General features: G+C 41.9%; 2 protein-coding genes across 2 annotated transcripts; one reads left to right on the top strand and one right to left on the bottom strand.

Moving 5' to 3' along the window:
- The first annotated feature begins 4,639 nt into the window (after positions 1-4,639).
- On the top strand, positions 4,640-12,677 carry LOC139210272 (periphilin-1). The gene is made up of 7 exons (XM_070840287.1): positions 4,640-4,978; positions 5,725-5,796; positions 5,913-6,016; positions 6,105-6,310; positions 8,782-8,840; positions 10,951-11,100; positions 11,946-12,677. The coding sequence occupies exons 1-7, from the start codon at positions 4,940-4,942 to the stop codon at positions 12,126-12,128; spliced, it is 813 nt and encodes a 270-aa protein (XP_070696388.1). The 5' UTR covers positions 4,640-4,939; the 3' UTR covers positions 12,129-12,677.
- Positions 12,678-15,139: 2,462 nt separating this feature from the next.
- On the bottom strand, positions 15,140-23,340 carry LOC139209935 (prickle-like protein 2). The gene is made up of 8 exons (XM_070839844.1): positions 23,209-23,340; positions 19,921-20,034; positions 19,686-19,823; positions 19,039-19,242; positions 17,881-18,067; positions 17,095-17,249; positions 16,182-16,983; positions 15,140-16,092 (listed from the first exon to the last, which is right to left on the bottom strand). Exons 1-8 carry the CDS (start codon positions 23,338-23,340, stop codon positions 15,140-15,142), a joined length of 2,685 nt encoding a protein of 894 aa, XP_070695945.1.
- Between the last annotated feature and the right edge of the window lie 3,518 nt (positions 23,341-26,858).

The following is a 26,858-nucleotide window of genomic DNA, read 5'->3' as shown; positions in this document are numbered from 1 at the left end:
AGCAGGATGACAGTTGAATGACAAGACCAATACCCTCGTCCTTGTCATTCAACTGTCGTCCTGCTGGTAATGGTGTTATTCTTCACTATTTTAGTGCAACTTTTACTTTAGTAAAATATCTCAGTATTTCCTCCACCACAGCAACTGAGTACTGGACTGACCAGATTCTGGACCATCCACATTCGATGCAGCCGCAGGTCCTCCACAGCAGCCCGGATATTAGGCCGGATGCCCCTCGCACACAGCTGCATCAGCCACAGCAATGTCACAAATGTCCCTGAACGCCCCACACCTGCACTGAAGCACACAAACAGAGGACTGACTTTAAACACAGTTTCATGCATCATCTAACTGATAAACTTCTGAAAACTCCACAGGGTTATCACTGAAAGGGGCGCTTTTCTTTTCATGAGCAGGTAAGGGGATTCCTGAGGGAAAGGTTGATGGGGTGAAGGTCAGATGTCAGACCTGCAATGCACCACGGCCGGCCCTAGGCGTGGAATGGCTTCCAAGTTCTGCCGCACATGCTCAGTGAAGGCACAGAGGGAGGCTGCGTCTTTAGGGATGCCCCGGTCCGGCCAGGAAGGGTAGTAGTAGTGTGTGATTGTCCTGTTTGTGGGACAGTCTCTCTGAAACACAAACGCTCTTCTTTAATCCAACCACAAGGACTTCTTCTTCTTTGATGAATTACTGGTGCGGTCAGTGCACACAGAAGTCAACGGCAGCAGTTTAAAGGCACCAGAGCAGATGATGGATATGTCCTTCACTCACCTGTCTGAGGTTAATAGTGGTGATAAAATAATCCGGACCCTGTTTACGGGTCACTGTTGTCACTTGGATCAGTCCATGATAAACTGTCCCTCTTTCCAAAGGCCAATACTTATCACACAGCACCTGCACATGAAGAAAAAAGGTACAAGGACACATTTTTTTTCAAGGACTTGAAAGGAAATCTCTGATATTATGTGCATTAAAAGAATAGTTTGACTTATTAAATGCACTTATTCACTTTCATGTTGAGAGGTAGATGAAAGGATATATCCCACTCTCATGTCTGTTTATTGAAGCTTTTATTGAAGCTGGACTATTTCTCGTCTGTGTGCAGTAACTTCCTGGAGTATCTGCTGGTTGCCTGGCAACCTCACAGCGAGACAAGATCTCACGCTTAACATAATCTAAAACAGCAACTCATCATTTTTGACACTTTGGTTTTTATACAGATTAAACAAATGAGAGCCTGTTGATTAATGATCTTTAGTTTGATCTTTAATCTTTTTGATTTAAAAAAGAATCTTTGGACAGAACAAGACTAGTCCTTTGAAGTGAACAGCAAATAGGCCTGTGCATTTTGTCATTGTCCCTCCAGCGCGACATGTATAATTGTTTTCTGATCAGACACCACCAACAGGTCTGTGCCGTCCAAAATTACAAATCACTGTTTCCAAAACCACTATGGTTAAGGGTTGGTTATGTTTAGGCACAAAAACAACACGGTCAGGGTTGGGAAAGATCATGGTTTAGGTAAAGAGTATGACTTTATAATAAAGGTTGGGGGACCATTGAGAATAAGCAGGTTTCCCCCAAATGGGAAATAAATCCCTTAAAATCAGTGAAGTTATATCAGTAGAGTCAGAGGAAAATAAACATTAGCATGCAAAACATAAACTGAATGTTTCTCACTATGTCCTTGTGTCTCAGAGCTGTCACCATGACGATTATCCTGACGTTTTGCTCCCACACCATCCTCCAGAAGTCAGCCATCGTGTTGTACAAAGGACCCTGAGTGCAGATGAAGTCTCTCTCTGATCCCCCACCCTGAATGCAGACGCACAGTCGTTAACAGATGCAGACAGATGTGGAGGCAGACCGAGATGAAAGTCGAGATAAATCTGGGAGGAAGTGAACGAGTTCTCACCGGAACAAAATTTGCGTTGATGTAGTCAGTGTGCGGATTGGAGTTTTGAACGGACAGCCTCACCCGACAGTGGTCATCTATAGTCAGATGAGGCAGACAAGCAAGCACATTAAAGTCTCAAGCATGGCTGCACATACTTGCTGTAATCTGGTGTAGTATTTTAAAGCTTCTACACGTACATGGTAGTATGTAGGGGTATCTGTTCTTTTCCCTGTTGGCCTCCAAGTCCCCCGCTCTGGTGGGGAGGTCTTTGCCGACGTCATTTAGCTCCTTCACAGGGTCAAAGACATTAGCACGCATGACAAACACTTCCATCTTCACAAAGTTAGAAGTCTAACCCAAGTTTAATTTTAAAACATGCTACTCACCTCAAACACCTGTTTAAAGCCTCTGTTGTCGTTGGCTGCAAGAGCAAGGCATCGGAGATTAAACTCCTGTAGAATTTGTGCTCTTGAGAAAGTTTGCACCCTGTGAAACATGATTGTTTTACATGAAACCAGTTAAAGACCAGTGATGCTCTCAGATGATAACGATACTTATTTGTCTGGTGATATTCTGTATTTTTCTTACTGCCCACAAATGAAAAGGCCAAAACAAACAAAGAATGGATGCTTTAAGAGTCACTGTGTGGCCAAAGCTTGATATAGCTTATTTCTTTGTGCCAAAGACCCCCAAAAACTATTAAAAAGCCACAGCATTGCACCGGCCAACATGTTACACCATTACAAAGAACTTGGGCAGTGTATTTAATTAGAGTTCATTCTACATCCGCAATCCTGGTGTCATAAAAACTCATTCACTGCACTAAAATTACAGCTGAAAACAGTCCCGGACAAATGCCCACTTTACTCAGTGCACATTTTATTATCCACAGTGCCCAGGTGTTTCAGAAAATTATTTAGCATTTTAGAAAATGAAAGTACTCTCAGCAGTGCCTATCAGCCTTATCCTTTAACAATATTCTCAGGATGCTGCAAAGAATTGTGTCCTTACCTCATGTCGTCTCCTGTGGTCGACCTCGTACTTAAAGAGCAAATTTAGCCAGGACTCAGTTCAGTGATGCCAGGGTGATTTCAGTGCTGATGCTGTCAAAATAATAAACACCCTTACTCATAAAGTAAACCTTTATTCATTTAAATCACTAGGGAAGTGATAAAGCATACTGAAACCAAAAAGCTGATGAAGCTGCTCTTCTTTTTCCCTCCCCCAAGTTGTTAAAAATTATTTTTATTTGGAAAAAATAACTTAAACTTAAACCAAACTTAAAGCCCTGAGGTGGCTCAATTTAGTATTTTTTACTGAATCAAACCAAGAAAAAGTCTACATTCCAGTCTAAGTGCACCTCTCCTCCCATGGCCTCATGTAGAAAGACACACCAGCATTCACACGGGACAATTAAACACTAACCCGACCAGACAGAAAACCTGCTCCAACAAGTTTTCAACCCTAAACACCAACAGCAGGAGGAAAAGACAGAGAGTCCCGACAGCTTCAGCTCTGAGTGTTTGTTTCAGGATTACCTTTCCAAACAGGCGGCTGTTGAATTGTGTAAGTCTGCAACAGGCTGAAGAGAAAGAGTGCAGGACTGCACTTCTCCGAGTCATCTTAAGGTTGTCTGGTTTTAATAATAATACTCTCTCTCTCTCTCTCTGTGTGTCTCTCAGTCTCTCTTCAGAGAGGAGGAGGTGTAATGGGTGGGGACAGTGGGTGGAGTGAGGAACACTAAACCTCTGGGAGGGATGTCACTAGTATGATGGCCCCAGCTACTCTTTGTGCTCACTCTTTCATCGCACTCAGAAAAAACAAAATGGCCTCACTCATTGTGGTGTTGAGGTTCGACCTGAGAGTTACTGTAATGAGAGTGTTCACACTTGAGAGCCGACTGTACCAACAATGGACATTTGTGTCTAATTCAGCACATATTTATGGTGTTTCTCTGAAGCTTATATATGCACAGTGCATCATTAAGGGCCCCTGCTGATACGTCACATCACAAATCGCTGTTTTCATAAATAGATTAATATAAATTGCAGCATGTTTCATAGTTCATTGTTTAATCACAATCAAATTATCTCATGTAAATGTGAGATGACTTGACTTCAGAACAGACTTGTAAACATGTCTGAGTTGCAGTTTACAAGAGAAGATCTTTGACTCAGACATTTTGCGTGGACTTTCCTAGATCAATAAGATGATTTCTTTTCAATATGATTCATACTGTGGGGTCACAGTTGTGTTCAGATACATTATTAGCATCCCAAACAGGCAGGTCTAATAATCCCCCCAAAGAAAAAATACTTTTTCATTATATGATCATTTAAACTCATTCAAAATTCTGTAAGTCCTGATACATTTATTATAGTAATTGATTGTGCTTGTCAATTTTTGAAAATTGTACAAAAAGTCTTTTAAAAACATGGGAGCAAAGCAGCCTGTAGTGCAACACAGAACCCGAGGTCCTTGAAGAAAATGTGTAATAATAATTTTCTGTTTTATTTAGCTGACAGGAAGTGTGTGGTGTAGGAAAACATACTATAAGAACTTAACTCTAAATTATAATTGTCAGGGTTCAAAGATCACGTTTTAAACGTCTTCCCTCCTCATCCTCATTGCGCACTCACGTCGAACCACAAAGGTGCGAACAGGTGACAACCTGTGGGGTGAACTGCGCATGCGTGTTCTCAGGAAACCCCTGTTTTCACTTTTGATAAAACTGACATGACCGCGATCTGACGCTGATTGGACGGCTGGGCGAAAAAGGAAGTAAAAACATGCTGCGTTATTTTATTGCGGAAACCAGACAGGGGACAGGTTGTTTGTCGCCCAAACGTGAGAAATTCAGCTTGAGTAAAAGATAAATCTTTGAAACTTTGTCCGCGCGGTGCAAACTGGGAGACAAATGAAAAGATTTCTCTCTCCGATGACAGTCATTTGAGAGGTCGCACGCGCTTCCTGGTCTGTTGGACTCGACAGAAAGTGAGCGTGACACTCGTACAGAGCAAACAGCGCTGCGGACATACAGACATGGACCATGAGCCACTGCAGGACACACATCAGAGCAAGGTAAAGACAATTTCCTGGGCCTGAGCAGCTGCCACAGCACTGATGGCTATCTCCCGAGCCTCATGTGCTCACTGATAGATAATCAGCTGACCTGCCCCCCTCCCCATCTTTATTTTCAGTCATAGAGCTGAGTCACGGACAAATGGCCAAGACAGGCCAACACATCACAAACATGATAACAGAGTATATTAAAGTGTCACCACAGGAGATAAAAAGTCTCATTTTAAGCAGGTGAGGACAGTAATGAGTGCCACAAACACACATCACAGAAATATACTAATGATAGGGTGACTGAACACTTCTGAGCACTAAACAGGCTCACTTTCAACTGCAACGGAGTAATAACGATAAGATGTATCCAGGAAAGTGATGCAAAATAGATTTCTCTGAATTTGGTCTACAACTATTTAAGGCTTAGATGTACAGTTTGAAAATCCAGTGTACTTCTGAGCACTAACAGCACCCAAATCTTCCTAAGAAATCAGTATTGTTTGTAATATATGCAGGGCTGCAACTAGCAGCTCATTATCGATTAATCTGTTTCTTTTTTTTTTGACAAATCTATTATTTGTGTAGTATAAAAAATGCCAGAAAATAGTGAACATTGTCCATCATAATGGACTCCAAGGAAACAGGACTTAACATTTATTTTTTTCATTCCAGACCAAAAGATATTCAGAGAAAAGAAATCCTCATTTTTGCTTGAAAAGTTTTTTTTCATTAAAAATGGTGCTTCCTCTGTTCAGGGCTCCATGTCGTGGCACAGTGAACACAGCGATGTGCCTGTTGACCAGAGGCCCTCCCTGTCTCCCGCTAAGGTGCGACCCGTTGTCAGATGTCACGTCTCAAAATGAACTTCTTATGCTGTGTGATTGCTGTGCCATCTTTGTAAAGGACTGCAGTGTGATGCATTGGTTCACCCCTGTCGGTGCAGGATGAGGCGAGGCTGATCAGGAGAGTGCGAAGTCCATCCAGACCCAGGGCATGGATGTCTAATTCATACAAACCCAAGTTTGCAGGGAGATTCTACCGACCTCAGTAAGAGTTCCCTGCAAGAAATTGATGATCTAGAGTGTTTCTGGCTGCTCTCACAGCTTTTTTTTTTTGTCCCTGTCAAATGATTTAGTTTTTCAAGGGATGATCACTCATTCTACAAACCTGGCTTTAGCAACCAGAGGTACCACCACTTCAACCCCCGGGCTAACTTCCATCGGAAAGAACATTTCCAGCCTAAACTTCACTACATCGCTCTGAAGCAGAGGGGACGAGAGAAGGAGCGATACGAGCAGAGAGAGAGCGCAGATGGAAGTTTATCCCCAAAACACAACAACAGTAAGTTTATATCCGCAGCAAAAGTCTGTGAAAACAATAGCACGAGCAATGACAACACTCACACTTCACAACTTAATTTCTCATGCGCTGCGGCATAAAATTACATCCATTTATAAGAACTGCACTAACACTGTAAATAAGCCAGTTTGAAGCTGTAAAACACAATAAACAATCTTTCCCTGTGGTGCTGTGCTATGTGTGGGGCTACAGGACTTTTATAGCTGATCAAAGTTCAACAGCTAGAGTTTTAATGTAGGAAATTCAAGGCTGTTATGTAAATTTGCGAGGCTGCCGCCACAGACAACACTGTCATGGCTGTTGGAGGATTATAAGCACATTACAGGCTAATGATTTCTCCAAAGGGCTGCAGGGCCACATAGACATGTCAAAATGTCTGCTGCGAAAATGACCCACTGCTATAAAAGAACTGCACAATCAACACCCCATAACATTATCTTTCCATATCTTTGGTGTCATGACTATTAAAAGTAGCATATTTCATAAAGCCCCATAACAGTTTGCTACCTACCTACAGTTTGATCCACACACAGACTATCACTCCAAATATGACATAAGCAGACTGGGCCCAGTAAGTACCATACGCACACTGTCTGCAGCATTTTGAGTGAGGCCCATGGACGCACTGTGTCAGACCAGGGGCCCAAAGTCTAGTGGAAAGCCTTCCCAGAAGAGTTATGGGACTGCAACTTTGCCAGACAACCACCAGAGACTCCAGGAAGTGACTACACCCAGCCAAGAAATAGTCTGGCACAAAACCTCAAGTATACTTCTTGTTACACTTTGTTTTTTTGTACGGATTAAACAAAACACTTATCACGTGTTAATAATGCTGCTCAGTGGATTTTTTTTTTTTACTTTGACAATGTCAGGCGAGCTTCTTCCCCCTGTTTCCTGTCTTTATGCTAAGCTAAGCTAACCAGCTGCTGGCTGTAGCTACATATTTACAGTACAGACGAGTTGGTGGTATCAATCCTCTCATCTAACCCTCAGCAAGAATGTGGAACTATTCCTTTAATGCCTTTTGGAATGAGACGTTGATGTGTGGGTGTAAACACACATTTGCCTGTATAGTGTATGAAATTGTGACTTGCAGGAAGTTTATTTTCAGCTGTACCTTACAAAGCACTGCGATCATCCTGAATGTGTGAATGCCTAAACAGAAGAACACACTCGGCCTCTCTCTCTCACACACACATGTAAAGGGATAAGACACAGTGAGAGAAGCACAGATACACTATAATACAGTGTAATACACCGCAAACAGCCTGCAAAATTTCCATAAATAAAAGAAAATATTTATGTTATTGCTGCCTCCTCCTGCATATATGAGCATATTCATACAAACAGGATATCTAAAAAAAATGTACTATATATCTACAAGTTATGCGGTATCTTTGTGCACTTTAGCAAATGACCATTGGGTGGTAGTGTAAGCAAGTATAGTCACACACATGCACATTTCCATGAACACTTTGCTTTACAAATATTTGGAGTGCATTTGCTCATCATGGTATCTGGTGGTTGATAGGTAGTCACACTCTGGTAGCAACAAACCAGTGTTACATAATGCTAATCACTAAGAAGCTTTTCCTGGACTCAATAGAGGGATTATGTCAGTGCTCTTATACCAGTGAATTGATTGTAGTCCAGGCGTTATACAGTGCATGTCTCATGTAAACTGTGCATATTTATTTACAGGTAGATTTATTAGGTACTTGCGAATTACATCATCATTGTTAGTTGGAAGAGTAGATGCGGAAGTGAACGTGAGGGGTTTAAAATGTGTTACAATCGTGTTTTGTCTGTTTTAGCATGAACTGTGAAGTCCGTGTTTTTGTTGATCTCTCCCCGTTATAAAGTGGAATGTTGTTTTTTTAACGGACGAGTTGTTGGTACTGTATGTTTTTATCTTCTCTTGCACTCAGGCGCTGTATGTGTGCGCACACTGCAGCACTGTGGAGGTGTGTGTTTGTGTATGTGTGAATGTGGAACAGGTTTTTTGTGTGTCTGAGTGATGGTGCGATGATGGTGACTCATCGCTGATTTGTGTGTATATGAGAGGGAGAGAGAAAGAGAGGGAGAGATCAGCCAGCAGTATATAATGAACCATAACAAAACTATTGCTTCACATAGAGTTAAACATAGCATAGTTAAATTCCCAAATATCAGCAAACTCTGCCGTAAGATAAATTGATTTTAGATCTCAATACTTACATTTATACATATATATTTATATATTTACCCTAACCCTAACGGGAGGCTGAAGAATAAGAGAATGATTAAAACGCTTTAAACGTCAATGCTGACTCAATAGTGATACTCCTGTACTGTAGATGCTGTAAGTCCCTACAGGAATAGTAAATGGAAAGAAAAGCCTCTTTGTTTCCGATCGTAAATATAAACTCTGTGTCGTGATGTTGTGTTCACCGTGTGGTTTGTCTGTTTTCCAGCTGCCAGAGCTTTCTTATCCAGGTCCACTTCCAGCAGAGACAAGGACATCCAGTTCATCGTAAGTTTACAAGCAGAAAATCTGCTCTGCTTTCCCCCTCCTGGTTATCCCTCTTTTTAATGAAACATGGAAACATGTAGTTGTCTGCAAATTCTTTTAAAAATGACCTAATGAACACATTTTTCTGCCAAAGTATAATTTTGATGTAGGCCAGCACAGTCTGAATGTTGTTATTGTGATATGATTTGTACGAGCTGGTGACAGTTTTATCCTAATTAGAAAATAAAATTTTGAAGATGAAGTGATGGGGATGAAATGTCGTTTTCTGTTGTGTGTAATACACAAACCTGATATAACATAGTGAAAATAAGGGCCGCAGCTAAAGATTATTTTCACCATCAGTTAATCTGCTGCTTTATTTCATTCTCCGTTGTACATGGTGCTTTTGTATGTGTACATTACACATAGCGCTCATAGCAGAGACTGACTTTACTGCAATGCAAACTGGCCAGGTGCTGCAGAAAAGGCTGAAATCAAATGAGCGCATAAATTTCTTGGCTGACCTAAACACAACAAGGAGCAGAGCTGCACATGATGAATCACCGCCGGTCACTGCTGCAGCAGAGTTAAAAGTGAAGTGAGGAAGAGGAATCAAAGAATGACTGGCTCGTTTCAGATTTTCAGTATTTTAATCAGTGTTGTGCTAATAAATATGGCCAGAGCTTTTGATAACAGGCGTGTTAATAACGCCTAAAGGTACATTCTGTGTGATTAACGGCTCTTTTGATAAAAGGACTAACACTAGATAACAACTAAATCTTCTTAGCATGTTAGACATCCAAAGTAATGCCTGTTAACACAACAGTAACATTGACTAATGATGTTAAACTCCTTGATATGATTAATTAGATCCAAAATTACTGTTCAAGCCTTTAATGGGTTTCAAATCATCTTATCACAATTAAAATTATGCAACGAATCCATAAAAAATGTAATCAGTGAAAGTAATGGTTTCACTGAATTTACATTTTATGTCGCTATTTCTTTTTAATAACATTATTTATGTATGCTTTGTAGATCAGTAGTTAGTAAGAACAAGTTTTGGGTTGCCAGGTTGTGAGACATCCCTTCAGCCAGTTTATCCCTCTCTGGCTAAACTTTGTCTTTTTAGCTGGCTCTTTACTTCAGGTTATTGCCTAATTTGGAAGTAAGAAACATATGCACCTTTTATTAATGACTTACTAACATTTATAACTGCAGATTTATTAAATGTTGAGTAAGAAAGTGAGTCATTAAGTCTGCATTAACTGTTTTTTGTCACAACACTGACATTTTTTCACCTTTTAATTAGTTAATTTGGCTAATTTATTAGCGAACACTGCCTATTTACACATGTAGCTGACACAGAGCAACATTAAACTTTATTTGGAGTCATGTTTCTGGCCTCCTGGCAAATGCACATCCAGTAATTTACTCTCCTTTTTGCTCTGTTTTTGGTCCCTACCAACTCGTGAGGGAACTATTGCGCTAAATGTTCCACTATTTCAACAGCTAGTCACTAACTGTGTCTGTCTGTGCTCGGCAGGTAATGTAGAGTGTTTTTACAGATTTTTCTTTTTTCAGCTGCTATATCTGGAAACGCTGATTAAAGCTGTGAGAATGAGACAAAACCGCAAAGTTGTGGGCCATAAAGCCAAAACACTGAGCTGAAGGATGCTAAAACTGCCAGAGGAACTGCAGTTGGGTTCAATAAAGCAGTTTAGTTTGAAGTTGCGGCTAGGCCTATTGCATTAATGGGTAAATGAATTTGGTTATTTTGCTTGAGGAGCTAGCTGAGCTCTAAATCATTAACAAACAATTGTATACATTTTATATATAAATTTCATATACAAGGCCAGATTTGAACTATGAAATGTGAGGAAGTTTTACACCAGTTTTACTTTTACTTAATACCCCATTTTGATTTACCTGTTTGCTAATGAATACATGTGCAGTCAGAACAAATTCTGAATTTATAATTCACTAATCTCAATGTTACAAGTTGAAATGAGGAACTTCTTTGTAGTGATCTTGTGGTCATTAGCAGCTCAGCCATCGTCAGTGTTTGCACCTGTGTCTTTGGCCAACTGTCATGACGACTACAGGCTCTTGTCTCCTTCACTTTTGTCAGAGTGACAGGAACCAAAGCAGGGAGAGAGATCACAGGGGGACCAAAAGCAAAGAAAGAGAACGAAGCTGGGACAGGGAGCTCCCCTCAACTGCGAGCCAGACGGTGGCACGAGACAGAGCCATCCAACAGAAGAGGCGAGAGATAGATGAGGTAAAGGAGTGACATTACACAAACACACTCACACCTTTGGGGGAAGGGTTGGTTATAAACAGACAGAGGAAGAGGAGCGATAAGAGGAGCTGGGATTAGTGAGAGAGTGACAGAGGAAAGATCTTGGAAAGCGCTGGGAGACAAGAGACAAGGAAAAAAAAAAAAGATTTGTTTTCTGCAGCCTAAACATTAGATTTGAAATGCTGAGCCTGAGGCAACTTGAGTGTCATTACTGTTTTCACTTTGCTGAGCCTGACAAAGAAGATCTTGGTGATCCTCTGACGTGACTGATGAGGTTTTTTTTTTTTTTTGTTTTCTAATGGAGCAAAAAAACCTAAAAGCAAGGCTGTTTAAATCGGCTCACCTGTATCACAAGAGGCTCTGACACGTGCTTTAATGCTGTCTTCAATGTGACAGACATCACATGAGGCTCATCGGCTGTGTGTTTGTGTGAGAGGTGTGTGTGTGTGTGTGTGTGCGCGTGCGTGCGTGCGTGTGTGTTTTTCCACCCACTTGACGGAAAAGATGACCTCTTGCTTTTCATATCTCCATGGTTGCAAGATTATAGAGGCATTGCAAGAGAGGCAGTCTGGTAACAGGTAGCTGATGCAAAAATGTCCACAAAAATCCATATACAGGCACAATACTTGTGAACAGTTTGCATGTGAGCGTTTCCACGGATTGTTAATACATTCAGTGGTAATTGGAAACGCATGACAAGAACTAATTTGTCTCTTCCTCTCCCTCCGACACTCCCACTTTCTCCCCTGTTTGTCTATTTTCCTGCTCCCCCCCCCCCCTTCGCTCGTTTTCCCCTAAAACCAATGTATGTGTGTGTCTGACAGGTGTACTACCAGGAATGTGAAATGTTTGGCCTTGTGTCAAAGATGCTGATAGCAAAGGATACGTCCCTGGAGGGTCCCATCCAGTCCTCGCTGCAGGAGAACCTCAGGGACATCGGTGCGCGCTGCGTGGAGGCCATGGAGAAATTTATAGAGGACTATGACTCCAGGGAGCTGTCTCACTAATCAGACACACACTTGTGCCTTGCTTCTCCCTAGCAATGAGACCACTGGGAAAAAGTGTTGAGAATTTTATTGTAGATGATTGAACGCTGCGTTTGCTTTTTTTCCCCAGTATCTTGTACATTCTTGTATGATGCCTAGACGTAGTCCCTCTCTGTGCTCGGCCTTATGGTGCCGCACCGAGCAACGCTGGTGGAAATGGAAACTGAAACATTGCTTGGGAATTGGACATTTGAGACTGCTTCTAATTTTGAAAATGTAATGATGACGATGCTGATACAAGAAAGACAGGTATAACAGTGTATTGCTTTAAGTGTCCTTGTGAAGAAGTCAGAAATGTATTTTGACACCTGACTGCTGTGCTTAATGTGTGATCACTCGCTTTTCAATCATTTCATTTTATTTACGGCATATTAAACGTGTTAAAGATCAAAATCAATTACTTATTCATGGCTAGATGGAAAAGATGAAATTGGGTCATAGCAGAAAGTACATTAATGGGTCAGTGGGTGACTTTGCTACATGTTGTTGTTTAGGATCCTTATAGAATGAGGAAATGTTTTTTGTAAAGCCCGACTGATACAACAGTGTGGCTGATATTGGCTTATAGAAATATTGATATTAGTGTCAATGTCAGCCAATAAAATAACAAGAAATTGCTGCTTAGAAATGATGATATGTCAAAAAAATGTCCAAAAAGCCCAGATTGAGCAATAACTGTGATGTCATGGTGATGTCATTAGGGTTATCTCAGTTTGGGCTTGGAGGCTACACTTTTAAAACTGGAAGCCTGCTTTAAACTGGAGGAATGGAGAGAAAGACGGGCACATTGCATGAAATCTGCTATACAGTTGCATTATGGGAATTAACTAGTGTATTTGGAGCTTGACCCATAACAAGGCCTACAAGTTGGGAGACTGCTGCCTCAGTTTTGACCAATATTTTCCAATCTTCCATCTCCATCACATTTTAGGCATCCTTTTGAAACTATAAGGTTTATGGCCCCAGTTAAGAATCAAGTATCCATTCGGCTCTACAGTTTGATCGCTAGCATTATTAGCAGGGAGATAACTGTTGTGCACGGACTCCATACTATAGTCTAACTGGACACATCATGTGCTGCAAAGCATTTGTTATAGTTCACCGTTTCAACCAACCACTTCACTGGCAAAGGACACAAAATGTGCACCAACAGATGTCAGTCAAATTGCTAATTTGGAAATCAAACTTGTTCTTCAAAGATTTAATACACTTTGGTCCAGACTAAAAAATCTAAACATCTCACTATCCCTCTTGCTCCATCATCACATCGAAATTCTAATTTGTCCAATATTTGGTTTTTGACCATATGCCTGCAAAACTAATGACATTCCCATCAGTCTCAGCTGTAGTTTGTGGTTAGTGTGTTTTTGTCCCTGTGAGCTGCTCCTCCATTTCCATCTTGCACTGAATTGTGGGACGACAGACCTTACAGCTGACATTTTGGCATGTCATGGCAGGAAAAGATTGGGTGTAATTGATGAAATTAAAAAGGACTATATTCAAATCATGTGAACCAGTTCAGGCTTTGCTCGCTGGGACACTTGATGGAACTGAGCCATTGTTAATGAAATTTGTTTCGCCGTCCTGCTATGACAAGTAAAAAAGTCTGCAGTGAAAAAGATTTATAGTGTACAAAGTAATGGTGACTTTTTTTTGGTCACTTTTCTACATAACCTCAGCGAAACAGTATGTAGTTTAGATCTGGGGCACGGCTAATTTCATCACTTATGCTGACCAATCAGAAGTAAGTAACGACCAACCAGAGAACTAGATACAACTCGCTGGTTGTTCATTGAAGTACACTTTATTTTCAGTATGAGACAACAACAACAAAGTAACATGCAAGTCTCCCTATCTCTACATCATGTTATACAAATAATGATTTTTTTAGTTACAAAATATATAAATATTTAAGACCATATGTACATAACATTTACATTACTACATCCATTACTTTATTAAGTTTATTACTATATATACATTTAACAGGTATTATTCTTTAATATGATTATAATTATTATTTGCAGTATTATTATTATTATTGTTAGCATTATTATCATTATTCTTATTCTTAATCATCTATAGGTAACTCTCAAAAAACAAAGCATGTTGCAGAAGAGAAAACGGGACCATACCTGACGTTACTGTGCCTGAATGGTCAAGGAGCAGAGGCTGTCCAGCACTCTGTCCTTGGTAAAGCATGGAGAGCTGCTATGTAGAGCACAAAGTTCAACAGACTATTTGTACAAGGTGATAACAGGGCTAGCGAGCCAACACTATATTCCAGCAGCATTTGGATTCCACTGAGGTAAACAATGACATAGCTTGGAATCTAGCACGTAACTTTCACTATCCCAACACGATTTCTGGTTTGTCCACATAGAATAAGTTTTACTGCCCAGGGCTTCAGTCACTGAGCTGCGACATGAACAGTCAGATCGCTGCAGTTTGACCAGTTTTACTTCCCTTTTCAGACTGTAAAGGAAATGTTCAATCTCTCAGTAACATGGACACACGCACAGACACGTTATTTACCTTGACCGCGGTATATTCAGCGGTCAAATTCATCAGTGCTTTCTGGTACCGTCAGAGGAGTTGATCTCTATCATTGTAAACATTTCTGTTGTGTAAGCCAGCTGAGCTTCCTCTCATGATTAGATCATTCTGTGTAGGTGTACACAAACACTACCCGGTGTAGAGTTGTGTAAGCTCACAAGCACAAAAAATAGGCCTTTTCTCTGTTCAACCCCAACACACACGCATACATAAACTCGTACACACAAACACACTATTCACTCTCACTGTCAGCTGTCTCACTCTCACCTTCCCACTCCCTCTGTTCCACCTCTCTGTTGCTTTAACCGTCTCCTCACCCCCCCCCCCCCTCTCTCTCTCATATCTCTCATATCTCTCATCTCTCTCTCATCTCTTTCACTCTCCTGCTCATCCCTCACCACCTCCTTGCTCTATATCTAAGAAATTATGCAGTTTTTGCTCTTCCTCCTCTGGCGGGTGTGCAGCTGGCCATGAATCGGTCCGTGCAGAGGTCCGTGGTGGCCACCTATCCCAGAGGGAGTGTAGCGATGGCGCAGCTCCTCATTGTTGATGTAGCAAAGCTGCACAGGCCGAGGGATTGGTTCACCCAGGAAATAACCCTCATCTCCCTCAGACTCGGAGGAAGAGGAGCAGCTGGAGCACCAGGGGTCAGCAGTCTCCATGTAACCATCGCCCCAGCATGGCCCACCCAGCCCAACAGGTTGCCAGCCAGCATTTTGCAGGGTGAGATCAGAGGTGGTGCGAGGGCAGGGCCGGTGGGGCTGCTGTCTGTAACTGCCTGGCTCCAGACCAAACAACTCCCGAGCAGCATTACTGGAAGGAAAGCGATCGTAATCCTCCTGGACACGACGGTAGGGCAGCTCTACCATTTGAGTGGGCCTGTCAGCCACCAGATGCAGGGCATTGTCAGAGCGTGAGCGGCGTGAGCGTTTGTGGTGACGGCTGCTGCGGTGCTGCCCATTACCATGGTTTCCACGGTGGTGCTTGCGGCGTCTTGGTTGTGGCTGCTGTTGCTGTGACACGGATTCCTGCCCGTTGATGTGTCTGCGGGGCATCCTGTCGCTCATGGGAGCCATCCGCAGGTTTCCATTGCTGCCCATCACACCGACACGACCTTTGCCGTCAAAGCCCAGCGGCTGCGGGCCATCCCAGTACTGCAGCGGGTAGCCGACTCTCAACGGGGCATACATGTTATTGTTGTAGGGGCGAGAAGAGGACAGTGACTCTGTGCTGTGGAACTGGACTGAGGAGCTGAGGGTGCCCATATTGCTCTTTTCAGACACATTCACACCTGAGTCTTTACTCAGGTCGGGCATGGAAAACCTAGACAAATGCTCCTGCCGTTTGCTGACCCCATCCAGAGAGTTACCTGCTAAAACAATAAATCACACATCTCATTTTCAAGTCTCTTTGCATTATAGCATATTATGTCATACTGTATCATTTACATCACTGTACCTGTGGCATTGGACATAGTGAGAGAGTCCATTGATCCACGAGGCGTCTGCTCGAGAGGAGTGAGGGGCTCATTGAAGCTCATGGCATTGATTGGGTTCCTCCGGGTCAGCGGGGGTCTGCCGTCTCTCTGGAATCCATGCAGGCTGATGCTCCTCTTGTCAGAGAAGCCCTGGTTTTGGCTAGACATCTCATTGAAGCTCATCTGGGTGCGTAGCTTGTTGGGCCTGAACTCATCCTGGCTGTGGTGGGTCCAGTTTTCATTAAAGGAGTGGCCCCTCAGAGCAGCCATAGGGGTCCTCTTGGCGTTGCCTTGTTCCTTCCCCCAAGAATCAGGCCTCTTCACTGGGTTGGCAGGACTCTGAGCTGGAGGATGCGCATTTGCGTTTGGATTGTAGCCTTGTCTGAGGTTGCACTGACCCAGCAGATGTATGGGTGTTGGTGTGGGGGAGGGTTCCCGTTGGGGGCCCTCATAGACACCAGGGACGTAGGGGTCATCCCGGCTCATCCACACCTGGTTAAGGCTCGGGGCACGGCTCGGAGTGCGGCTGGGTGTGCGGTTAGGTGTCCTGCTCGGGGTTTGGCTAGATGAGAGACTTAAGCGGTCCATCTGAACAGAAAGGGGTTCACCTTCAGCCGACAGACGGTCAGGCATGGGCGGAGGAGCTGACTGGCGGGCTTCGGCATTCCGTCGCTCCTGCTCAGCATTCCTGCGCTCCTTTTTCCCAATCTTGGTGCTGTGGCGGGATTCACGGGAACGGGCGCTTTGGAAGGCAGAGTCTGAGGAGTCAGACTCATCTGGATCCTGAGTACAGAGCACAATTATTAAACTGCTAAGATATACTCTTTAATGTATGTTTTAAAAAAATGTAGAGAACTGTTCCATAATATTGCAATCATATATTTGGTTACCCACCTGTCCAGCGCTGCAGGACCGTGAGCAGAAGATCTGACCCTGCTTTGGTAGGAAGGGGCGGCCCAGCAGAGAACGCTTGCAACGGGCACAGCAAAAACATTCCTCAGTTGCATGCCAGTGCTGCCCATCATACGTCATCTGGCCTTGGTCAATGCCTTTGGTAAGATAGGAAAAAATAAATGTAATTTTATAACATACCAGAAACAAGTGTAATACACAAGGAGTCTGGCTTTTACTGCTAAAAAATGGTAATGTGATGGCAGCTATCTCCAACATTACTGTAAAAATATTATTCTGCAAAGTCTGCACAGCTAATTAACACAGCTCAAAGTCTGAGTTCTGACATGGACTAAAATGTACACACAGAGCTTTTTTTTCTCCTAAAAGAAAGAATTTATGATTCTTTGCCGATACACGATCACTCGATTTGTACGACATTGTGAGCACATTTCGCCATCCCTGCTCCCCAGCTAGAGGAAGTAATCATCTTTCACAGCTCCCATCTGGATATAACTGCGAGCATCCTCTGAAACACACTCTTTCACTGTTACTAGAGCCTGGGATGATAATAACCATCCACATCTCGCTGCACTGACTCCGCCTCTCCACAGCTGTGGCACACCAGACTCACAGAGCTGATAAGACCCACACTTACAATAAATAGCTGTTTGAGGTTTTCTGTGATGTTAGTGTAAGAAAAATATGCCCACGTGTTTTGGTAACAGCTCATATATGTTAAGAGGACTTAAAGCAGCAATAAAACAAAAAAGTTAACATGTGCTGTACCTATGTGTTCTCCACATGCGTCACAGTACTCTGCATAAAGGGACTCGAAGCAGTTGCAGCAGTGTGGCCGCCCGTCCTTCATGATGTAGCGCTGGCCGCCGAGGGTGGTCTCACACTCGTAGCAACAGAAGTGCTTCATGTGCCAGTGCCTGCCCTCTGCCTCGGTGCACTCATCAGCAAAGATTATCTGCGTGACCCAGACATTACATCAATCAGCAAGAATATTCTACACAGAGGTCCCATAAAGTTGAATGGAGGTCATTTTAAATGAGTGAATAATTTATATCACAGGGCCCCATTATTATTTTCATTATTTGTTTCTGCTACTGCTAGGACAGTGGTTCTTAACCTTTTTGTCCCTTCTGATCCCTTAAAATGAAGCAATGTACTCTTGCACCTGCCGGTCACATATTGCACGTGTCTCTGAGTTTTCCCCCTCTCTGATTATTGTATTTGGATAGTTTTAAAGAAGAAAACAATCATTATTTTGAGGAGAATTGTTTTATTCTTGTTTTTATCCTTATCCTCATCCTTTTTATCTTTGTATCACCTTGCAATCCCTCAGATTTGTTGGGAACTATTGTCCTTGGATATGTCATCTAAAGAAAAAAAGACATTTGGTCTCAAATCAATAAAAAAAAAACCCTCTGATAACCTAGACATCCTTCCTAAATGTCTGAAATGACATTCAGACGTCTGGATGTTGCTAATCAACATATCCAAAATTAATGTCTTTTGTAACCTCTTTTGTCCTCTAACAGTATCAGCTGGCAGAAGTCTTGGTGTCATATCAGATAAGGATATGATATCAGTTGTACAGCACTAGTTATGCGTATCAAACAATTTGTATCAAACAACAATGCCCCCACGAATGAATAAAAATGGACACCTGAACTACTGATTTGACTATACTTCAAGTAAACAAGCCGTGCTAGACTTCAATTAGTGCAGACAACTGTGGCCAGAGTTATTATTATTGCTATCTCAAGCCTGCTTGCCACATATTACGATTAGAAAACAAGCAGTCTCTCTGAGGCATGGCAAGAATCCTGAGACATCTTTTCTCTCCAGACTAGTTTCAAACACATCCAAGTCTCTGAGCTATGAACCATTCAGCCATTTCCAACCCTGAAGGGCTCCGGGCCCAGACAGGCGCACCTCATCACAGGCACAGCAGCGGGGTTTCAGCCTCTCGGCATGGTGCCGGCCACAGTAGATCTTGCCATCCTGGTAGAAGTAGATGAGATCCACCAACAGTTCCTCACACATGCAGCAGACAAAGCAATGAGGGTGCCAGCATTTTCCATGCCCCGCTCTCGCAGCAAAAACCACAATGTCCCCTCCATTTATTTGACCACCACACTGAAAGAGAGGAGAGGAAAGGAGAGGAGAGGAAGGGAGGGGAAATGAAAGAAAATGAAGAGAGAACAAATGAGAAAAGAGAAGAGAGGAAAGGAAAATAAAGGGAGGGAAAGGGAAGGGGTGAAGTAGGGGTGGTAGAAGAGGCAGAGCGTGGAGAGTGAGAGTGAGAAGATGGTACTTGAAATAACTATTATTTTTTCTAAATCAAAACTGAAATGTTTTCTTCTTTATATCTGTTTCATCTGTCTGATAGAAAATCAAAAAGAAGCCTTGACAGGCAACACAGAGAGTATAATTCAAAAATGGGGTGCATTATACAGATAGAGTAGAAAATTCAATTTCTATAGACAGAAGGCCTAAAAGTTGTTGTGTTGGCCCTTGATAATTTAAGAGAAATGGAGGACATGAGGGCAAAAAGACAGAAGGCTAGGTGTTGATTTTACCTTGTCACAGATGGCCCCATTGATGGTGAGGGGGAAAGGACGGACGTTGCCTCTGCCTAAGTTGTCCTTCTTCCGTTGGTTGCTGAAGAGCTTCAGCTCTCGTTTCTCCTCCTCATCCAAAGCGTTGCAATAACGCACCTGAACAACACGGTTCATCATCAGGCATCACAAAAACTACTGGACGTCACAACACAGATAAACTGTTCATGTGTAAATGAGAAATCTGCCGTTTTACCTCATTGTCATGTGGTGGCAACTGGTGAAGCAGTTGTTTGATGCGATATTTCTCTCCAGGGCTGTTTATATAGGGGACCTTCTCTTCTGGCAAGGAGTTATAATACTGATGCACCTGCAACAAACAACATCAAACATGTGGCTGTGATACTGCCTTAGAGTGTTCAAATATTAAACCTGCAATAACTGACTTGTTCGCCACATGGGAAAAGCAGACATGAGCTGCAAACACAACACATAAAATGGCGACATACATGAAGCAACGTTAGCATCCATCTCAAATTGTGTTTCTGGCCGATGTTCACACTCCTTTTGGCTCTGGTTTTGATTGCCATGAATCCTGAGATAAATATCTGGCTCTTTAACTGCTAAATGCTCCACTGTGTTATTAGCTAACTGTCTGCCGTTTGGTGCAGGGCATGGAGTGTGCAGAGAGTTTATTAAACAAAAACAACGCTGATAGAAGCTGTAAGAGTGAACCAAAACGGTTAGCTTGTGACAAGAAAAATCAAAACAATGAGCTGAAAGATGCTAAAACGCACCATTTACATAAAAGTAGTCACATGATCCATTTTTAATGTAAAAGATATTGATTCTAGCCATTTTACATATGTTACAGAGCTAACTTATGCAGTGGTGACCTAGTGTCCATTATGCAGAGGGAGGCTAGTTTACATAATCTAATCTTTATTTAATTCATTCATAGTGTCAAACCCTTCTAAATTAATCTGAAATTACTTTCAAATTAATTTATCATGCTCTTCATGCCAATAGAATTTGTTTTTGTTTTGTGCTCCATCATCGTGGCCCTTGGAAATTAGTGTCTGGGATTTGAAGTGTATGGCACAACGAGCTCTGTGCTGCTGCTGCCGACACGACCTTGAATGGCATCAGGTTTTTTCAATTTTCAACGGTTAACATTCACAGTGCTTAAAGGAAATCTCAGTTACCCATACTGGTACTGCAATTAGGATTCACAATGCAGTAGGATTTTGCATCCATTGCCTGAACCTCCTTTTGTATTTGCATGTTAACAGGTGGAACAGAGAAGACCTTGATTGGTGTTTGAGAAGTAAACACTTGAAGAAAGGAACGCAATCTTGTCTCTTGTGTCTGATATTCAGCAAAACAGCCTTTGACACAAAGTGGTCTAGTGTTCAGTGCAGCGTAAAGATCTATTTGCTGAAGCTGTTGTGACCCAATTTACATAATCAGTGGGGTGGAGAGTGTGAGGAAAAGGCAGTGTGTCTCCGAGTGCTGCCCCTGAGAATCTCTATAACCCACCCACTTATTTTATTCTACCCTGTGGAGGGGGACACCGAGCTTTATGCCAGTTTTGCAAGTAAGGATCATTTGGGGTGAGGAACCTTTCTACAAAATCTGCTCCTTTAAATGAGAAGAGCTCGGAAAGAGAGGAAACAGACGAGATTTAATGGACAACGACAAGTAAATCACTAAATAGTCACTCTCATTTCTTCTTTGTTGTCTATAAGAAACATTGTAATACTTTCTTTAATAGCCCTCCTGTGCTTTGAGCTCAAACATGGGAAATTGTCAGGCTGCCTATAATGATTATTTTCCTTTTCAATTAATCTGCTCTGTATTTTCTACTCAATTGATTGTTTCTCATCCTGCTGCATTTCCCAGAGTTCAAAGTAACATCTTCATTGTGCTTGTTTTGCCGACCATCAATCAGAAATCCAAAGGTATTCAATTCACTATCATAGAGGACTAAGAAAATCAGCAAATATTAACATCTGTGATGCTCGAAAAAGTGATTTTTTTACATTTTTCTTTTTTTTTTTTTTTTTTTAGGAAAGTCCTTAGATAATCTTTTATGAACACAGTTAGTATCTGCTGGAAATCGGGCCAGTGATTTCACTAAGCCAATCCTCCTCTCAAATCAGCCTCATTGTCACAAACAATGTAGTCAAAACAGGGATTTTGACTTCTGACAGCTCAATGAACTGTACTGCGTGAAATGATGATTTTCTTTTAAAACGCGAGTCACATTGATGACACTGTGCAGAGAGAAACCCAAAGTGACAGGCTTAAAATTTGTTACATTCAAGTGCATTAAAAAAAGCAACAGGCAGCTACAATTGGCTGCACCCCCTGCTGGATGAGAGAGGCTGCAGCCTCTTTCAGCATCCTGTCAAGATGGTTGACTGGAGAAAATGACTGTTATCAGCCCAGCCAGTCATCTGTTAACAGAGCACAGGCCTCTTGCATCAGAGTGCTGACCTTTCTAAATAAAGACGGGTTGTTTGTTTGTACACTCTATAGTTTAACTGACTCTGTTTGTCTTATGTCAGAACTGATGAAAACAACGGCAAAAAAAAAAGATGAACGATCTTACTCTGGATGTGCACAATTGAATGCAGTAGCTTGGTCATGCATGCAATTAAAAGGCATTTAAACTGCAAATGAGTCCACACAGGGATGTTGGCACACAGTTTCAATTAGATTCATCCAAAGATTCACTAACTCAAATTACTTCCAGTCTTCTGGGTTTAAATATACTGGGAAATGCAGAACAAATTGTCGAAAAATTATGATATGTTAACAGTTCTAAAGTGACGTATTTCTCTCATATTTTTAGGAAAGCGATACAGTCATCTACTTGATGGTCATGAGGAAAAATGCTTATTTCTTTATGTGAAATGGATGAAAAGAAATGAAATGAATAACACTGCACATCTCAATATATAATACGTCAATTAATACATAATTGCATGTTTTAATAACAAAGTAATCCATACAACATTTATCTAATTCATGAATTACTTGCCATCTGTTCTTGCAAAGTCTTCGGCGTATCACTCTGTGGTTCCTTTCTGTGATTTTGGTTATGGTTGTCATCCTGTCTGACTGTGAACTTGGTCCCTACACTGTGTTAACTTTAACACTGACAGCTGAAAAATGTCCTTTCAATTAGTCTTCCAAGAAACGCCTGACAGCCAAGTCTCAGTCTCATCCCTGCCCTTCCCTCTTCCCCCCTTCCATCCCAAAGAGACTGAATACACCATGAAGGGGAGCTTAAAACAATAATGATCAATTGCCTTATTCTGAGATCAGTTAATTTTCCATTTCAGGAGTATTAGAAAAATACCACAGATATTTTATCATCCAAATAATTAAATCATTCAGACCGACTCGGTTCAATTTGATCCGGTCTGGCTATGCCGGGAAAAAAAGCATCAGCTAATGAAGCATTTAGGAGCGACGGAGGTGTCAAATGTGTGACTTGAATACATACTATATAATAAAGACTGTGGAGTTTATGTACCTGCTCAGGACTGAGGCCGGGTGGAACCCAGACGTATTCCTCCAGTGCACATCCAGAGTCATCATCAGAGGTGGAGTTCCTCTGGAAGTCGTACATCAGCTTGGTGATGGTCTTCTCCATCTCCAGAGACATGGCTGTCACAACATGCTCCTCTACACAAACCGTTTCAGTGGGCACAGGTATTCCTATTGAGGAAACAGACAAGAGAGTGAGAGGGAGGCAGAAAGATTCAAGTAAAAGAGAGTAGGGGATTGAGCAAATAGAAAGGGCTCAGTACTCTTCTTATTAATATTCCAGGCTATATGTGGAACTTGCAGATTTAGATTCTCCAGTGGTAAACATCAGGTGCAGACGGCATGTTATGAACCATACTCTTCTGTCTCACTTTCACATATTCACAGAAAAAAAACATCCAGATCTGTAGCCATGCTACAGTGTGTTGTGTGAAGCTAAATGCTAACATCAGCAAGCTAACATGCATCTTAATTTAGCATGCTAGCATGCTAACATTTGCTAAGTGGCATTTCACACAAAATGTCCTCATGGTGCAAGAGGAAAAATCAGGAGATCACTAAAGTCATTAAGATTTCTCCTCTGGGAACCGCAAACGTTTGTACAAAATGTGGTGTTGGTCCATTGAGTAAATGCTGAAATATTTCATTGGATTCGTGACATATCTGAGCTGCTGGTGATGCGACAGGAAAAGTCTGAGGATCGCTTAAGTTATTAGGATTCACCCTCTGGACACCATGAATGCCTTTTCAAAATTTAAAGGCAATCCATTCAACAGTTGCTGAGACATGCCATGAAAAAAAAAATGTCATGACAATCCAGTTGTCAAGATATTTTCAGTCTAGACCAAAGTCATGGAGGGATGGAAATTGTCATCCCTAGAGCCAGAAAATTAACATAAAAGATCCTCATAGTGTGACACTAACAATGGAGTCTCAAGACATTATCACCATCAGCCACCTCTGCATCTCCATCCATCCACTGCTTTGCCTCAATCTATGGATTAGAGATCAGTTTTACCTTCTCCTCCTTCGTTCTGTCTGAGAAGGGAACAGCTGCACACATTACTCACACATGAATAATTAACAGGGCTAGGTATCACCTCCACCACCAAAGTATGAAAATGAAATGCAACTCGTTTTTACAGCCAACTAGAATATCTACCGAGCCAGCAAGGACTTCTGTTTACATCTCATGGCTTGTTATTTTGAAAGCTGATGAGTGGAGAGATATTAGAGTCAATCAGTGTGAAGTGGAAGGAAACAAATTTGGTTTTTAACGATGTCAGAACATTGTTAGAACCAAACAGTGATTATTGGACATTATCAGGTTGTTGCAACGTAATCAGAGAGTACAGTCTGATCGATGTGGACATGCCAGCACAGAAAACAGAGACATCAGATGTTTCTTTATGCATCTGCAAGTCATTTATCAAGGTCATAGCAGTTGACTGACAAAAACAACAGCTGTGTCGGTGTGCGAGTGTGAACAGACCCTGACATTTCTGATTCAAAATGGTTTCTCCCAAACCACGAGACAGGTATTTTTGAGCAGATTCAAACAGCAACACCATTTACTGCAGATTAGAAATCACAGAAAAAAAACAGAGCTCAAGCAGTGGCCAAGGAACAGCAGACATTTCCACAGACTGAGCCAGTGAGTCAGCCTCCATCCAAGCAGAGCTGAGTACTGTTTATCTCTCTAAGATGGGTGCTGCTGATTTCTTTGTGAGGAGAGATCACAGGTATGTAACCTTGAGCCTCTAGCCTGGCCTGAGGCTGTTCTTCATCAGTGTATGGAGGCTGAGTAAGAGTGGGCCTGCTGGGAAACCTGCTGCCTGTCGTGTCATTTAAACATCACTTTAATCATGACTTATATTGGCAATATGAAACTAGATCAGGGAGCTGCTAAAGAACCTGACTATAATTTGCACTAATTTAAATTTCACTGTCTGACGGTTTGGGTCATATGGAACCTGACTTTTGGTTTAATACTGTGGCTTAAATTCATTTGATGTTTCTATGGGAAATACATGAAAATACTGTTATCTATGGTGGAAATTATGCTGAATTATACCAATTTTGCTGATTTGTATTGTGCCAAGAACAAACAGGTGAGAAGATTGTTAATGTCCTCTTGTTTGTACTGTAAATATGAAGCTACAGCCAGTACCTAGTTAGCTTAGCTTAGCATATAGACTGGAAAAAAAGAGGAAACAGTTAGCCTGGCTCTGTCCAAATGTAACCAAATCTGCCGACCGTCACCTCTAAAGCTCACAAATTAGCATGTTATATGACGACAGCACTTTAGTCAGTTCAGTTTAAGGATTCAGTGTAAACGATTTGTTAGTGCGAGTGCTGAACACTTCTGACTGATTCAGTACTCAGTGTTCATAAGAGGGATTGGTAAGGTTTAGCGTAGACGAAAACAGGGGGAAAACTTCACCGAAAGAGGAAACAGCTTCCCAGACAATTACACAAGTATCAGCTGGGCTTTGTTTAGGACTTAAAAGCAACGTGTGCAAAATTGACAAGTTCACTATGGACTTTAAAGAGGCTGCTTACGCTCACTGGCCCAGCTGTTGTTTGTTGAGAAATAGCTCCAATCTGCAGAATGCTCGTTAAGCAACAGTGTCTTATTTTCTATGTTTGCAAGTGGTAAACACACAAAATACTGTGTGTACACATGACGGCTTTAGAGATGTTAGAAGGCACTTTTGGTGGAGCTTTTTTCTCAGTCTGTAGCTCCAGGTAAGAAAACATGTCAGAGTAAATAAATGAAGTTTAACAAAGCTCTTTGACCAAAACATTAGATTTTTAATAAGCTTTTTTCATTGATGACATTTTGACATGAATGACATTGAAAACCGCGGGGGTAACGAATGACATTAATGATGGCAGGGTCCGGGGCAGGGTGCACGCTGACTCTGTGACATGGCTTGTTGGGGCACTTAAATAACATGGGGGCATGATTTGAGTTACATCTGCGTTTCACCTACAACAGGGAGTCAAAATGACTGCTGTGAAAAGGGTCTATAAACTACAAAACTTTCTTCTTTTTAGGAAAATTATCTGTGATATTAAAAAGGGAAGGATGTGGTATATGCGGTAGAGAAACTACTAATTTAAACCAACGATAATGTAGCCACTTGGTTGTTATGTTGTAAAATAATCTCCCAGTATCAGTAAAGCTCTTGTGGAGCATGTGGCATTCATTTTGCACACTCATTGTTAGATGGAGGGAATGACAGCGTCACTCTGTGCACCAGTGCTTCGATTAATGGTCCCTTCACACCCCACTTGTTAAGATGTACTGTATGTCTCTACTGTGCATTGTTAAACAAAGACACAGCTTTAGTGTCAAACAGTTTCAGTGTAATGACTAGTCTTTACACCCTAACTTTTGACTGAATGCACATTCAGCTGGTACAGAAGGCTGCTGATGAGTGTGTGACTTTTTGACGTAATACACACTCGCCAGGCCGACTGGTTAGTCATAACACACTCCTCTGTTCTTCCCCAGCAACACAAGGAGAGAGGAGAGACAAGTTGTGAACTTCTGTTTCCTGGAGGAGGCATACTTTTGGGTAATTCATGCTTCAGAAAGAAGTGGTAATATATGTGGGGAGAAAAGAAATA

Source organism: Pempheris klunzingeri, chromosome 11, assembly GCF_042242105.1.
Source record: "Pempheris klunzingeri isolate RE-2024b chromosome 11, fPemKlu1.hap1, whole genome shotgun sequence".
Lineage (NCBI taxonomy): Eukaryota > Metazoa > Chordata > Actinopteri > Acropomatiformes > Pempheridae > Pempheris > Pempheris klunzingeri.
The sequence above is the reverse complement of the archived record's forward strand: the minus strand, read 5'-3'. Positions and strand labels throughout refer to the sequence as shown.